Source organism: Lygodium microphyllum, chromosome 29, assembly GCF_053477565.2.
Source record: "Lygodium microphyllum isolate KBCC chromosome 29, Lygodium_microphyllum_v1.1.10, whole genome shotgun sequence".
In the NCBI taxonomy this organism is placed as follows: domain Eukaryota; kingdom Viridiplantae; phylum Streptophyta; class Polypodiopsida; order Schizaeales; family Lygodiaceae; genus Lygodium; species Lygodium microphyllum.
In genome coordinates, this window is record NC_141163.1 from 101,471,999 (window position 1) to 101,489,328 (window position 17,330).

The 17,330-nt window shown below is 40.7% G+C and overlaps 1 protein-coding gene across 1 annotated transcript in view; it reads right to left on the bottom strand.

Annotated features, from left to right (window-relative positions):
- Nucleotides 1-1,421: 1,421 nt before the first annotated feature.
- LOC148010968 (26S proteasome regulatory subunit S10B homolog B) overlaps nucleotides 1,422-17,330 on the bottom strand; it is a 44,234-nt gene continuing 28,325 nt past the window's right edge. The window contains exons 3-9 of the mRNA XM_087671633.1: nucleotides 3,055-3,353; nucleotides 2,805-2,891; nucleotides 2,614-2,700; nucleotides 2,402-2,539; nucleotides 2,131-2,322; nucleotides 1,896-1,994; nucleotides 1,422-1,793 (exon numbers count right to left, since the gene is read on the bottom strand). Of these exons, the coding sequence (XP_087527759.1) occupies nucleotides 1,719-1,793; nucleotides 1,896-1,994; nucleotides 2,131-2,322; nucleotides 2,402-2,539; nucleotides 2,614-2,700; nucleotides 2,805-2,891; nucleotides 3,055-3,353 (977 nt within the window). The 3' untranslated portion in view covers nucleotides 1,422-1,718. The remainder of the gene's footprint in view (nucleotides 1,794-1,895; nucleotides 1,995-2,130; nucleotides 2,323-2,401; nucleotides 2,540-2,613; nucleotides 2,701-2,804; nucleotides 2,892-3,054; nucleotides 3,354-17,330) is intronic.

The following is a 17,330-nucleotide window of genomic DNA, read 5'->3' on the forward strand; positions in this document are numbered from 1 at the left end:
ACGAATTGTCCTAAATTTCACTTTCCTCTTGGATATCAAAATCTTTAGCATCCATAATGGAAATAAAGAGGTGGTTTGATTTTAAAATATTTGATGCAACTCTGTCCACTACCTCTTTGAGGTAGTAATCATGCATTGGAGTTGCCTTTGATGCAGGATTACATTATTTGAAATTGTATGCTATGCTAAATAATACTAATATATTGGTGCTGCCATCTTTGTTTCCACATTTTTATCATGCCAATAATTCATAGTACTAATTGTAGCCACTCTCCAAAGAGAGATTCTAGCTATTATTTTCTGAGTCTTGAAGCCAAGTTCATATTTAGATCGTTTAGTTATGCATACTTCTATATTCGAAAGAGAATGAACTTCCAAAACTTGCATTCTATGAACACATGGCCATCACTATCATGATTCATACTTTCCAAAAAACTTTCATTTCAACTCTTTGAACTAAGTCCACCTGAAAAGCTTATTAATAATGATATCCAAAAGCTTCAATATCCAGAGCTTTGGAAAGCAAGACCACGATTCTTTTTGCTGAACCTCTCAATTGAACACCATATCCTCTATCTTGATATCATAAATTTTTTGACAATTGGCTACATTTCCTAACGAGTGTTAAAATTTGACAACTTCCCTTTGATCAATTGATCTAAAACATCTTAAAGGGGCCCCCTTTGATACGAAATCCTAAGTTCACATTTGCTCAACCATCAACTATTAGTGATTATCCACAAACAAGTTTTACTTGTCTTGATTTACTTGTTTGATTCCAACTTTTTACGCATTATGATACATAGTTGATTCACTCTTAACACGCAAAGCAAGGAGGAGCTTTTACCATCCTAATAATATTATCAATGACGGTGCTCCAACTTTGCTAGGTGAGAACAGTGCTCCGACTTTACGAGTGTGAGGAAGCAAGGTTTAAGAAACTCCAACTTCCTGCAGGAAGGATTGCACAAACTTATGGGTCCTTTCACAAGATGCCCTTGCTGTGCTATATGCATGGCCAGGATTGGGGGCTCTTTGCTCTTACCCCTCCTAGCAAGTTAATAGTGCTTACGAAAAACATCTGTGTACCAAAGTGAACTCACATGGATATTTACATGACCTTGAAACAATGAATCAATTAAACAAAGTAGCCCATAATTCCTTTTTGCACACTTTCATCTCAAGTAGCACATCTTCCATAGCTTCTTTTCAAGTGTCTGTTTCACGCGTGTGAGTGCCCCTTTCTTGTTGCTTATGTTCTACACTTTGTTATCATTCAGAAGGTCACAATCAACTTTGAAAGAATTCGACTCTTCTGTTACAAAAGGTTAAAAGATTTCAGGAACAAGTTAACTGCCACCACCTCCAAAGTTAATAAGCTGATTCTAGACCTCTCGTGGAGAATCCAGGTGACAACAAACTAAGCAAAATGGCAAATTGAATTGGTTAATAAACATCCACAACAAAATTTGTCCATGCATCTCAAATATGCCATATAGAACCATGCAAACTTGTGAGCAAGGCTTAAATCTTGACTGCTTCTGAACCCAGTAGGGTGATTTCACCTCGATGTTGTGAACTCTCCAAAATTGAGAGCAATGTGTGACAAAAGTAGGCAACTAATAGGATAACACTGTCTCATAAACGTCACTATGGCACATGTGTCATTAGCCACAACTAAGCTTCCAAGTTTCAAACATGATTTTCGCATGAGGAGACTACTCCTTGCCAAAATCTGTACTGTAATGTGCACTTGACTCCAGTTTTTTGGCATCATTTAATTTTCGAACAGCCTGCCATAGCACAGTCACATGTCAAATAATGTAATGCCAATGAAATAAGCGTGTGTAACTTGAGCAATGGAATCGTTTAATTAAAACATTGTATTCAATAACCTTCATAAAATCCTCCTGTATCACATAATTCCGCTCTGCTCGTATGGCAAACATGCCAGCTTCTGTGCAAACATTTCTTAAATCGGCACCATTGAAGCCCTGTACAACACAGTTCGTCAGAAACATGAAAAGACTGTAAACACCCAAGAAACATGCAGAAATATGTAAAGAAAATGTGCCAGGGCAAAGCAGGTATCTTAGCCAATCCCATGCTTGACAAAAAAAGAGCAATTACCTCAGCAAGCTTTACAACAGCCTCATAATCTATATCCCCCTGCTTTGTTATACCAGCTGCATGAATTTTTAGAATTTCCATTCTCGATTGCTCATTTGGTAAAGGGATCTCTATCTTCCGATCTAAACGACCTGGACGAAGCAAAGCAGGGTCGAGGACATCTGGCCTGTTAGTAGCCATGATCATCTTTACCTGCAGTCCCCTGGCAACAATTAATTCTTGTATATATGGCTGCAATGAATGCTCAAATGTACTTGCATATTATTCTTACCTTTCCAAGTTGATCAAACCCATCAAGCTGGTTAAGAAGTTCCATAAGCGTCCTTTGGATCTCACGGTCAGCACTAGTACCTTCGCTGAACCTTCGTCCACCAATTGCATCAATCTCATCCATAAATATTATGCACGGCTGTGAGTCACACCATTACATATCAGAAGTTTAACAAAATGCATACAAGTTTATTTACCAATCTGGAATTATACCTGATGGTCACGTGCATAGCCAAACATCTCTCTAATAAGCCTTGCACTTTCACCGATATATTTATCTACTATAGCACTTGAAACCACCTAAATCACGGCACATGACCAAATTAGAGCTAAAACCATAATGAATCTTCAAAAGACTCTAGTTCTAACGTAGAACAGTCACATCAAAGAGGGAATCAGGATACCTTGAGAAAATTCGCATCAATATTACTGGCAATGGCTCTCGCTAGCAATGTCTTTCCTGTTCCAGGGGGTCCATACAAAAGCACACCCTGCAGATTCATGATCAAAGCCATGTCATGAACAGTCCAGGTGCAGGTGCCAGTGGAGAACCAAAATTACAGCTTCAGTCCCCAACTTACAGGCACCTAATGATCATGGATGCTGCTACCAGCTTGGAAATGGAGAGCCTCAGTACCAATCTTTGTAGCATACCTTGGGTGGTTTGATGCCAACTCGAAGAAACAGCTCTGGATTCATTAGAGGAAGCTCAATAGATTCACGCAGCTCCCTTATCTGATCACTCAGTCCACCAACTGCAGAATAGCTTACATTCCCAGGATCTTCATGCAACATATTATAAACAACCGGGTCTACTTCCCTTGGAAGAGCTCGCATAATTGTTAGTGTTGTCATGTCAAGTGCTACTCGTACACCAGAGGTTAGCTTCTCTTTGTCCACTTTGTTGCGACAGCCAACAACATACCGTGGGCCACTGCTTGCCTTGACAATCACTGTTATACCATGGAACAGATTTAATAAGAGCTTGCACTGGGCTTTGAGTCTTTTTACCAAAAACAAATAGGAAGGTTTGGTAAATTCAAACAAAATCAGAGCTCTTTTTTTTCAGGACAAAACAGTGTAACACCTGAATTGGCATTACCTCCTTTGCTTTAACCAGGTACATAAAGACGCTTAATAAGTACAGTACAAAGATACAATTCAGACTCTCAATCGAGACCATATCATGCTGATTTGAAGGGAGAAGGCCCATCAAAAATCAGGCCACATTTACTTTCAACAGACTGTCATGACAGAGGATCCAATGCCATCACCAACTTTGATGCAAACTGGGGCAGAACACTATTTCATGAAGGCTTGCCAATACAGGAGTCTAGGCTCTAAAGACATGCAAGCTGTACGAGATACAAAGTGCATGCACTTCAGTTAACTTCCATCCAATGAGAGAGGTACACTGCCACTCTCAATGTTTTTCTTGTATGCCTTGTATAAGAGGCTGCATGCTTTAACTTGTCAAAGTTTCGAATTGTCTGATTCCACATCAGGTAGAATAATGTCCCATAGGGCATGTATAAACTGCTCTACACCATCTGCCTCTACAACCTACGAAGGGTGCGTTAGTCTCATCCGATGCTTTCAGAGTGCAACCATGTGAAGTGCCAAGAAACTGAAACCTGAATCTACTATGTCTACAGATTATCCTGCCACCGAATCGAATCGAAGTGTTCCCATCAAAGCATACAGATTATAGGCCCCACTGCAGTATGCTGCAGCAAGTAAATGCTCCTTATGAGCGAAATAAACAGACACCAATATCCTGAAAGCATGCAACTCAAAAGGGAGAGGAAAATCTGAAGGCAGAAATGGTGATTTTACTCACATTTACACCAGCAAATACAATGAATACAAGGTAGAGGCTGCTCAAGTCCATATCAATGCTGTACTCTAGACTCCAGCGTGCAGGCCATCTAGCACTCTAGTCTCTTACACTGCACATACATTGCTTTCAAATCTGCCCTGTCCAGGACATATCCACAATCAGCCACAGACACCCCTGCTCATGATGAACTTTTGCCTCTGGTTCTCCATACTGAGTTTGATGCCTGCAACACCCCATGCCTGTGGGCAATAGTTGACATTACATTCTCCCCCACTAGAACTGCAGCTGTCCTCAGCTGCACTGCACCTTCCAACCCCACAGACCTGAAACCAGCTGCTGGAAGATTGCTAGAAGGCTCTATCCCTTAAATTTGGCCCTTAAACTACAACTCTCCAAAAGTGTGTATGATGTAGGGCAGCCCATGACGACAAGATAACCTGCCATGGACGAGCAGCTCCTATGCTCACACTCATCTTAGCGCGACTTTAAAACCCAAGAATACTGTCCAGGGCGCATCATCATACTAATGCTGCAAAGAACCTTTGAATTGCAGCTGGAAAACTCAGCAGCACCCTGTTGAGGTCTGCTCCAAATGGATACCTGCACTATAGACTAGGAAACCCCACCTCTAAAGTACACACTTGGTCCTCCTAACACTCTGCTATGACATGTGTGCACAACCAGCAGCACGAATGGGCAACCTGGAACATTTGGAGGTCGTGTCCCAAGAATGGCACTAACAAAAAAGGTAAAGTTGAGAATTACCATTTTTCTTAAATAAACACTTAACAAGTACACATAAGACACTTTAAAGGGACCATTTTAAAGTTCTTCATGCACTAACAAAGAGTGCATGAGAAGTGTATTATTTTCGCCAGGGCCGCTCCCCTGGGGAAGGGGGGGCCAGGCGGGCGGGGGTTTCTAACTGAAAGCCAAAATGACCTGTGAGACCAAAACTGTAATGAATTAATCCATGGTATCTCTCGCGTGCATGCATACATGCATGCATGTGACATGTGTAAACTGTAGCAAACCATGAGAAAAGAAGAGACAAACCAATGATACAAAGAGTATATATATTATTTTTAAATGATCCCAAAATGTTAGAATTTTCACTGTTTGGCTTCCCTCACTACCCATTCCTTACAAGGACATGAAACACAGGAATGCTATGACTATCCATGTATATAGTTATGCACAAACCGAATTCTTCAATGGATATGACTATTATGCACAGTTATAGTGTATACACAGGCCAAGGCTGACTAGTAATGTGTGAATGAAATTTGAACAGTGGCTAAGGCCAAGTAAGTTTGTGATGTGGCAAACATGCAATAACTCACTAAGGATTAGGGTACAATCAACTAAAAAAAAATTCCGTGTATGGTTGGGAGGAGAATTGTGGCAGCTTTCGTCCACTTTTCTTCAATCTGAATTTCCTGTTGAGCCCTAATTTGTTGCAACAATCACTCTCACCCATCTTTTATTGGTATAAGAGTCTGCACATGAACAGGACTCAAGAAGAAATGTTTCAACTGCAAGGAATTGCCATAACTGCAGGAAAAAAGAAGACAACTGCAGGATTAACTTTCTTGACACGGTCAATAGCATTAAATCATTAAAAAGGGTATCATTAACATTCAAAAAGGCTGCAAGGATAAGTTAACCTATTGGTGACAGCAAAACACACCAAAATTAGAGGGTTTTTCTTCTTCAATAAGTGGCACGTGGCTTGGTTATAGCCACATAACCAAAGGATATAGGCTCTATGATCCCAATTCCAACAAAGTGGTGGTGAGTTGGGAATTTGTCTTTGATAAGGACATTACTTTTTCCAAAAACACTTCCCCTAATGATGCCACAACAGGTGGATCCTCAATGATTCCCCTCCCCCACCTCGACACTGCACCTTCCTTCTAGGTTACCTCTTAGCACCCCTTCCTCTTCTTTGGCATCCCCACCCCACCCCCCCCAAAAAAAAAAAAACATCTACTGCCCCTCAATCTTCGAGGGCCACTCAGCCTAGAGACAGGAAGCTTCCTTCCCATGATAATGAGCTGCCGTTTTTTCAATACAAGGGGACCACAAGTACCAAAGGTAACCAACCTTTTGTATATCAACTAATATCAAGATATATTGGCTCAATGATTCAAATTTCAAATTAATTTGATGCTCATAGGCCTTGCGAGGTGATTTTCCATTATTTAAGTATTTCAAAATACAGTTACATGTTTATCTTATCATTCAAGAGTAGCCAATGGCTAGGACGCCCTGTAATTATATTTGGGTTGTCATCGACCGGATCCGCGAGAGGAATCAAAATTTTAGTTGGGATTGACCAAAAAGCCCAAATGACTAAGACTTTTTCACTCAAGTGGTCACATTGACTAGAAGCCCACATAATGAGGGGTTTCAAAAGGCGAAATCAAATGCCAGTGATCAAAGAAACAAACCATGGACCAATGAACCTATACAATTAAGCTCTAGAGCCAAATCTCGCAACTCCTAATATTTAGGAGATTACTAAATTTGGAAGTTACTCAAATGAAAATTTTATTCGCATCAAAGGCTCCAAAATTTCGTAAGGAACAAGTTTATCTTCAACAACTATCTTAAATTCTTAACTATTTGAGAGGATTTGGGAGTAGATTTAGACGCTTCTTTCTCTAGGAAATTGACATGTGGCATCTAAAATAGGCATCTAACAAGTATCCCTACACTTGGCGTTTTGCTCAACAAATGTCAATTCAGCAAACACTTGTCATTTGTAACCTCCACTTTTCACTTTTGAGCACGAAAGCCCCATACCTATATATTGGAGGTCTCTCTCTTCACTTCAAATCGGTTTCAACACTGAAATTTTCAACTATATTCTTTGTACGTTCCTATCTATTACTCATCCAATAAGCACTTTCTACTCAGCTTAATCAAATCCAAGCACTAAGAAATAAAATTGGCTTGTTGCCTAGAGTATGTAAAAATTAGGGTTTCAAAACCCTAATTTTCAAAATTGTGGCACAATAGCCTGTTGTATCTGGTTCCCTATGGTTTGTTTCAATAAAATCTTGTAAAGGGGAAGGCGCCAACTCCCTTCTCAACATCATGTCATCTCTTCTCTTTTCTCTCTGTTTTTCTTTTTCCTTTTTATAAAGGATAATAGCATATTGAAGTTCATTTTCACAAGAGTATAAAACTCATGTATTACAACTAAAAAAACAAAAACAAGACTCTCTGTACTTTCCAAATGCCCCCAACGAACAAGGCTATGCCTCCATATGACAGCAAGCATGTAGCAAAGGCATCCAGGTCCTACAAAATTTAAGATGATATATGACCAAATGGGGCTCATCATCTAGTTCCTAACAGCAAGAACCTTCACAAGAGGGTTTTGGCTTTGCATATCCTCCTTTCACCTTAAGCATTGCACAACATGGGAGTAGATAGCACATGAGACATAATACTACATCTTGGCATGTAGGTAGGGCAAAGTGTAACCACATACCAAGATAGAGCAAATAATAGAAGGTGCAATATGAAACTTTCACTAATTGAAAGTTTGCACATTGGAATTGAGTTAAATTAAAAGTTTCACCCAATAAGTAGCTCACTTAAGTTATAACACACGTCTTGAGCTTAAGTTTGGTCCAATGAGTAGCTCACTTATAATTATTGACCAAGTCATTAATTAGCTCTTAACCAAAAATAACATTGGATTAAGAAGCAATTGATTGCTGAGTTAAAAACTTGATCTTAAATGTTTGTGGCCTTCTTTTCTCTCATTTGAGACAGGTTTACTTGTCTCCATTATGCTTTATGCTGACAATATTGTTCTCGTCTCCAAATCACAGGAGAGTCTACAACATCTCCATGCCCTTCATGACTTTTATACATAGGATGGATTGACGGTTAATCTTAGAAAAACCAAGATCTTGATCTTCCACACATCAGTCCCAATGAGGAGAAGATCAATCTTCACTCTAAGAGTTGGATAAATGGAGGTTGTGGACTCATATGTCTACTTAGGGATCACTTTCACTACATCTACCAGGAGATTCACCATGGAACCCACCTCATGAGGGTACGTAGCATTAGCCATGATGGAGAGACAGTGCCACCAGACACACTTCCAGAGCCTTGCACATGGAGATGGCTATTTGACATGCTGGTCACACCAACCATGATGTATAGTGCACCTATTTGGGCCCCTAGCTTGGCTACATACATATGGACACAAATCAAGAGGCCACACATCATTATGCTCTCACAGATGATCCGTAGCAAACCATCAATACCACATTAGATTATTAGAGCCGAGTTTACTACACCCACCATGACAATAGAGGCCCTTTTTCAGACCAGCAGCTTCATACATAGAGTGCACAACATGTATCCAAATAGACTACCTAAGAGAACCTTCAAGGACTCTCAGCAGCTAGCTTAGGCAAAATAAGAGACTTCATGGTATACACATGTTGAGCAATGGCTTACAAGATATGGAATCGACATGGACTCTCTCTCCTCTTTCAATATGATCCTGACTCCCCCTCCATACTGAAAGGGAGAGAGTGCGCAATGAAGTGCGAGATAGAGGAGCAAGCAGCAGAGTTGAGAGTTAGAGACAGTGAACACAGAGGTAGACGTACCATTTGTGATGGTACACAAAGAAATAAAAGAATGTATTTGTATGTTAGGGTACATTAAGGGTGTGTTCACACCCATAAGTCTATTTACACGAAGACGAAGGGACTTTACGCCCAACAACCTCCCACTTAAAGGCCCGAAGTGGTACCTTTAAGCTAACCAACTCTCACTAAACGAATGCAATGCTCATCTTGAGCCTTTGCAAGAGACTTAGTGAGAACATCTGCAGGGTTATCTTGGGTTTTGACCTTAGTAAGTGTGACAAGACCGTCATCCAAGTACTGTCGAATAAAGTGATACCGAACATCTATGTGTTTGGTACGTGCATGAAACATGGCATTCTTAGCTAGACATACTGCACTCTAGCTATCACAACCAAGCACTGGAGTACGTGAAGAAAGACCAAAATCCTTGACCAGACAGCCAAGCCAAATAGCTTCCTTAGAAGCTTCAATGGCTGAAATATAATCAGCTTCTATACTCAGTGCACAATTTTCTGCAATCTTGAACACCAAGAGATAGCCCCACCAACCAAAGTAAAAACATACCCACTGGTAGATTTCCTAGTATCAAGATCTCCTACCATGTGTGAATCACAAAATCCCTGCAACTCTAGTATACCCTTTGCATAGCATATACACTTTTCTTGTGTACCTTTCAAGTATCTGAAGATACATTTCATTGATTCCCAATGTGGCTTGCCAGGGTTAGACATAAATCTCCTAACAACTCCCACTGCATAAGCAATGTCAAGGCAAGTTGCAACCATGGCATACATCAAAGATCCACAAGCTGATGCATAAGGTATACCCTTCATGGCACTAGCAGCTGCATCATCCTTAGGGAAATCAGCTTTGCTAAGCTTTGTATGTGGCGGTAAAGGCACACCAAGAGGCTTAGCATCAGCCATATTAAACATGCCAAGTACTTTGCTGATATACTTGTCCTATGAGAAAAACAACAAATGTTGTCCTCTGTCTCTTTCAATGTGCATGCCCCAAATGTGTTCAGCTGCCCCCAAATCTTTCATAGAGAAGACTGAACCCAACTACCTTTTAAGAGCATTCAAAGTACTCTTATGTTGTCATGCAATCAGCATGTCATCCACATATAAAACCAGCACAATAAGGCTGCCATCATCAGCCTTTTTAGTGTATAAGCAGTGATCTACATGACTACATTTAAATCCATGGCTGAGCATAAAGATATCAAATTTTTTTGTACCATTGTCTAAGGGCTTGTTTCAGCCCATATAAGCTGTGTTTCAGCTTACAAACCAAATGCTCTTTTCCTTGAATAGCAAATCCTTCTGGCTGCTTCATGTACAGCTCTTCATCCAAGTCACCATGAAGAAAAGCAATCTTCACATCCATCTGATCCAACTCTAAATCCAAGGATGCAGTGAGAGCAAACAAAACACGGAGCGTAGTCATCTTCACCACGGGTGAAAAGACCTCATGGAAGTCTATGCCTTCCTTCTGTGTATAGCCCTTAGCAACCAACCGTGCCTTGTACTTGGGCTTCCCATCAATACATTTCACTTTGTAAACCCATTTATTAGGAATAGCTTTCCTATCCTTGGGCAAAGGTACAAGCTCCCATGTGTTATTTGCATATAGAGACTTCATCTCTTCCTGCATAGCAAGCTTCTACTTTCTCTTGTTTTCACATGACTGTGCCTCTTTAAATGTCAGAGGCTCACCCTCATCAGTCAGCAGAATGTAATCCAAAGATGGCTGAAACCTCTGTGGCTGCCTTATGACACGTGTAGATCTTCTTACCCAATGACCAGTATTATCAGGCAGTGGACCTACATCCTGAGGGATGTGCACACCATGACCAGGTGGCTAAATTTCAGCATTTTCTTGCTACTGTAATATGTTTTCAGCATGTTCTTCTTGCTGTCCTATTTCATCCTGTGCATCTATTTGCTGTCCATGATCTTTTGGCTGTAGCACAATAGGTTGCTGCTCATTTTCAGTATCAAAAGGGACAGAACTTTCAGCTAACGGCTATTGAATGGCTGGCTGTTCATGCTGAAATTTGACCTTCTTTTGTCAGGATTACCATGTATAGCATTTTTCAGCAACTTTGCCTCATTAAATTCTACAGCTTGGCTGCGTACTATCTTCCTGCCCTGAGGAAGCCAAACTCTATAGCCCATCTCTTCCTCATCTCCATATCCCATGAAGATGCCCTTGATGGATTTCATGTCTAGTTTGGTCCTCTGTTCTACAAGTACATGCACCAAGGCATCACAGCCAAAGACACGCAAATGGTCATATGAAGCAGGTTTGCCAGACCAAACCTCTTCAGGAATGCCATTTTCCAATGCATGATTGGGAGAGCGATTGCATACGTAAACTGTAGTTTTAAGAGCCATTTTCCAATGCACGATTGGGAGAGCGATTGAATGGCTGGCTGTTCATGCTGAAATTTGACCTTCTTTTGTCAGGATTACCATGTGTAGCATTTTTCAGCAACTTTGCCTCATTAAATACTACAGCTTGGCTGTGTACTATCTTCCTGCCCTGAGGAAGCCAAACTCTATAACCCATCTCTTCCTCATCTCCATATCCCATGAAGATGCCCTTGATGGATTTCATGTCTAGTTTGGTCCTCTGTTCTACAGGTACATGCACAAAGGCATCACAGCCAAAGACACGCAAATGTTCATATGAAGCAGGTTTGCCAGACCAAACCTCTTCAGGAATGCCATTTTCCAATGCACGATTGGGAGAGCGATTGCATACGTAAATTGTAGTTTTAAGAGCCTCTCCCCAAAACTGCTGCAAGAGATTAGCTATGGACAGAATGCATCTAACTCTCTCACAAAGTGTGCGGTTAAATCTTTCAGCCATGCCATTTGATACAGGATTATAAGGGGTTGTCAACTCCCTCTTAATGCCATGCATCTCACAAAACTTGTTAAATTCTTTTGAGACATACTCACCCCCATTATCTGTTCTTATGGCTTTCAACTTAAGCCCTTTTTGTGTGGTAACAAAAGCAAGAAACTTTTTAAAAGAATCCAACACTTCCTTTTTGCTCTTAAGTACATACACCCATGACTTTCTACTGAAATCATCAATGAAAGTAACAAAGTACCGTGCACCCCCATACGAATTAACAGACATAGTGCACACATCAAAGTGTACTAAGTCAAGAGCATTAGCCTTTTTAACGACACCAGAGTAATAAGGAGACTTCACTTGTTTTCCATATAAGCAATCATTACAAAATTCGATAACAAAGCCTTTTACATCAAATCTCCCTAAAGAGAGGAGAACTTGAAGGCCTTTCTCACTCATATAACCAAGTCTTTTGTGCCAAAGCTCCATCTGTGAATGGACTTCAACCACAACCAAGAACTTACCAAGTAATGCTTTACAATGCAAGTAATATAAAGTCCCCCTTTTGCTGCCTTCGACAATCAGCATAGAGCCCTTATGGACCTTCCAAGACCCACCACCAAAGGTAGTAAAATACCCTTTGGCATCAAGCTACCCAACTGATAGTAGACTTTTCTTTATGCTAGGTACATATCTGACATCCTGCAAAATCAGCACTTTGAAATTTTCAAGAGCCAAGTGAATAGTGCCAACTCCCTGTATCTCACATGCATGGTTATTACCTAAGTAAACCTTGCCTAGACAACTTGCAGTGTCTTCAAAAAATGACTCCAAAGAGGAAGTAACATGAAAAGAGACACAATTGTCCACTATCCATGATTGTGACAGCCCATTATGAGCTAAAAGTAAGGCATCAATTACCTCCTTTTTTATGATGTGCATATCACTTATTGTTGCCATAATATCTGCATCATTACATGAGACTACAACAAGTATCTCTTCAGTGTCAGAAAGCTCTTCAATGACCACACAAGATGCAACATTTGCCTTTGCAACTTCTTTTGAGGAAGAGTTGTCATCATCTTTCTTATCATCCTTCTTTTTCTTACCCTGTTGTTTCTTTCTTTCTTGCTCTTTCTTGAAGTACCAACAATCGGGGTTTTTATGCCCTTTACGCCCACACTGATAGCATGTGACATCCTGTTGTTTGCCCTTGCTTTTGCTTTTGCTTTTACCTTTACGGGTTGCATTACCCCTCTTTTCAGGCCTGCCTCTCACATGGTAAACTGAGCCACTGCTTTCACCACTAGACTTTCTTCTGATTTCTTCATTAAGGATTGAACCTCTTACACCATCAAAAGTCAAAGCAGGATTGTTACTAAGTGACACAACCAAAGATTCCCAGCTACCAAGCAAAGTCATCAATAAGAAAATAGCTTTCAATTTATCATCGAAAGCCGCCAAACCGGAGTCCTACAACTGACTCAAGTGTCAAAAGTCCATGTTCACAAGTTTACGCATAAGATGCACTTGATTCACAGGAGTTTACGCATAAGATCCTGGCTTAAACTCATCCAACTCCATGTTCACAACTTTACGCATAAGATGCACTTGATTCACAGGAGTTGTATTTTCGTTAAGTGTCCTTAAGCTTTTTCCATATAGCATAACCTATATCAAGACGCTTGATGTCTGTGAGTACATCATCAGACACTGCCATATTAATGTATGCAATGGCCTTCTTATTAAGTCTAGCCCAATCCACATCTGTCATAGCTACAGGCTTAGTCTCCAAGAGAGCATCTTCACAGTCCTTGAGAAACAAAATGCCTTGCATCCTATCCTTCCACAAGTCAAAGCCAGTGGCATCAAACCTCTTGATTTCAAAGAGGGATTTAGTGTTACTGCTGCTAGAAGCATTTGCAGCCACTTTCCAGCAATAAACCTAAAATTCAACGCTGCAATTTATGACAGCAAAAAATAAGCTGAATATTCAGCTGATTTCAGCCCAATTTTTTCAGCAAATAATAGCAAGATTCAGTTCAAGTACATGTACAGCAATAGAACGAATGACTTTCAGCAGTATGACTGCAAATTCAGCATACATTAAATGCATACATCACTGCCAGGTAACTCCCACTTCAGCAATATCACCAAAAATACATCTGCACCAATCCCAAATCTGCAAATGATCACTAAGACTGCTACAACATGAATAATCAACAATACATCAACTCAATGGGAGCTGTCCAGCAAGTGTATTGCATATGTATGTGCTTGTATCATCTTCTGATACCCAAAACACCAAGAAATCTCTGCAATTTCTCCAAAATCACACAAGCGGGAGATAAAAATGCTCAAATCACTCTGCTTATAACCGCAAGATTGCTGCAGCAATATTCCCAAAGTGCATTTCACGCATTAACTTTGCCAAAATCCACAGATTTCAGCAAAAGCCCCAAAATTTGCACTCTGAAATCTGCCCCAATTGCATTAATACATGTTCCCGAGAGCATAAAATGGGCAAATTTAGAAAAATTTCACAAAATTTTGCAAAAGCCCCAAAATTTTCGGGTCCAAGTGTGCACGAATGTCAACCAATCTGACTCAACTAAACAAAATTTCACCAATACAGCAAGAGCCTAAAATTTTATGGGTCCAATGTTGAGAAATTTTACTCAAATGAGTAAAGTTTCACTAAATTTGGCGAAATCCCCGATTTGAACGTACACAATGTCTGCAATTTCTGACGCAGATGCCTCAATCTTGCATGAGCATCACTCAATCTGAAAAAGGCCCAAATTTTTGGGCCTAAATCTGCACAAACTTGCGCATTGTGCTTGCGCGTGCGACCCCCCGTCAGTGAGCAAGGAGCCTCCTTGCAAAATTAATGAAAATTTGACGAAAATTGCTGATAACATGACGAAAACATCAGCCGTTGACCAACCGCCTGTCCCGCGTGCCTGTCGCATAACAAATCTGCTTGCGCCTGCCCTGTGAGAGAGGATGGTAGGATCAAAGCTCAGCACAGAAAACAGTAGAGAGTAAAGCACGATACCCAATGCAATAGACTGAAAGAGTGTAAACTAAAAGTACAAGGTACAACCCTTAAACCTTAGGGTTGTTAGGGGGGTGTTCACACCTGAACATGGTAAGTGCCCGTAAGTGTGTGTCATAAGCACATACGAAATAATACCATAAGTCTGGGGGAAAAAACCTCTCCTATCGAGAGTAAAAAGTGTCCCAGTGTCCTACTGATCACCGACACTCCAATGTGAGCATAGGCGTAAGTGAGGCGTGAGTGAAATACCCAACAAACCCCCTTGGAGTGAAGAGTGATCAAGAGTACAAGGATCATCCACCACCAAAGGAGATCAAATTTAAAGCATGGCGAAATGCTTCAATTTTTCACGAGGAAGAGCTTTGATAAAGATGTGTGCCACATTACTGGTGGTAGGACAATAGACACGGCTCATATCACCTGCATGTAGCCTCTCTCTGACAAAGTGATAATGTATCTCAATGTGTTTCGTGCATGCATGAAACACTGCGTTCCATGCCACTGCAATGGCACTCTGACTGTCAGTGAACAAAGGAGTAGGCTCCGCAACAGATACATCCAGATCAGCAAGCAAGCGTCTAATCCATACGCATTCAACTGTGGTAGTGAAAGCTGCCTTGTATTCAACTTCACATGACGATGTGGCAACAGTGGACTGATTCTTGCTAAGCCAAGATATGCAAGACGAGCCAAGAAAGAAACAATTGCCACTAGTGGAGTGACGTGAATCATAATTACCAGCCCAATCAGAATCACTGTAAGCATGTAACTGCAATGATCCCCCTTGGCATAAAGCAATCCAAGAGATCTCGTACCCTGCAAATAACGGAAGACACGCTTAACAACTTACCAATGTGACATGCATGGCTGATGCATATATCTGCTCAGGGCTAAAACTGCAAATTGTATGTCAGGCCTAGTGTTGCATAAGTAAATAAGACATTCAACTGCTGGAGCATATGTGTGTATATCAAATAAATCACTGTCATCATGTAATGACAGTTTAAGTCCAAGTTCCATTGGTGTACAAACTGGCTTGCAATCCTGTAAGCCAAACTTCTCAAGAAGTTTACCAAAATATCTTGACTGTGATAACCCAATACCTCTAGCATCATGTATGAGCTGAATGCCCAAGTAATAATGCAAAGACCCCAAGTCTGACATGTCAAAAGTTAGCTACAAATTTAGTTTAAATGCTGAAATCTCATCAGCATGTATCCCTGTAAGCAAGAGATCAACATAAAGACAAATGATCAGCATGGACCCCCCCTCTTTACATACGTAAAGGGTAGACTTAAATGAATTGTTTATGAACCCTTGGCTAAGCAAGAAAGCATCTATCTTTGCATACCAAGCTCTAGGAGCTTGTTTCAAACCATACAAAGCTTTTTTCAACTTACTGACCAAGTGTTCCAAGCCCTCAATTGCAAAACCAATGGGCTGCTGTACATATACTTCCTCATGAAGTTCCCCATGTAAAAATGCAGTTTTAATATCCAATTGATGCGCAGTCTATCCACAATGAGCAGCCAAAGCAACCATAGACCTGATGGTCGTCATACGGAAAGTAGGAGCAAATGTCTCCTCATAGTCAATGCCTTTTTTCTGTGCATAGCCTTTAGCTACAAGCCTTGCCTTGTATTTGTCAATGGATCCATCTACATTCCGTTTTAGCTTGTAGACTCATTTTGTTCCAATGGCTTTCTTCCCAAATGGCAAAGACACCAAATCCCATGTTTGATTCTTAGTTATAGAATCCAATTCAGCTTTCATTGCTGCCATCCAATGCACACTCTGTTGTGCATCCTCAAAACATTCAGGCTCTTCTTCATCAAGGGTGCTTGCTGCCATAACAAACTCCATGGTATGTGCAGTATCATGCATACGAGCTTGCCTTCTAGTATGACCAGCCATGGGTGCATCCAAATGACTATCTTTCATAGTCTGTAAATACCATCTAGGCATTTGTCTTGCCTCTTGACTGTGCATAAGCTCTTGCTGAATTTTAGTTTCAGCACTATGCTGAATATTCAGATCAGCCAATGGCTGATTTTCTGCATTTTCCAAAGGAGTAGCTGGCTGGACATTGAGTTCACTTGTTGAAACTCCAGCTGAATCACCAAATGTAATGGGCAGCATCCCTTCAAATACATCACGGGCAGCCTGATATGTGTCTAAACCAGCCAGGGACAATCCTGATTTTTCATCAAATAGTATATCCCTACTGACAAACACCTTTTTCCAAACAGGATCATAGAGTCTGTAGCCTTTGCTTTCACTGCTATATCCCATAAAATTGCATTTAACAGCCTTGTTATCCAACTTTTTTTTGAGTACCTTTGGAATATGTGCATATGCAAGGCACCCAAAGGTACGAAAGTGTCCAACAAAAGGTTTCCGGCTGTTCCAAGCCTCAAAAGGTGTAATTTTCTTCAATGCTTTGGTGGGGCATCTATTCAAAACATGGCAAGCACACATGACGTCTTCCATCCAGAAACTGTGAGGCAAGCTCTTTGCCTTCAGCATGCATCTCGCC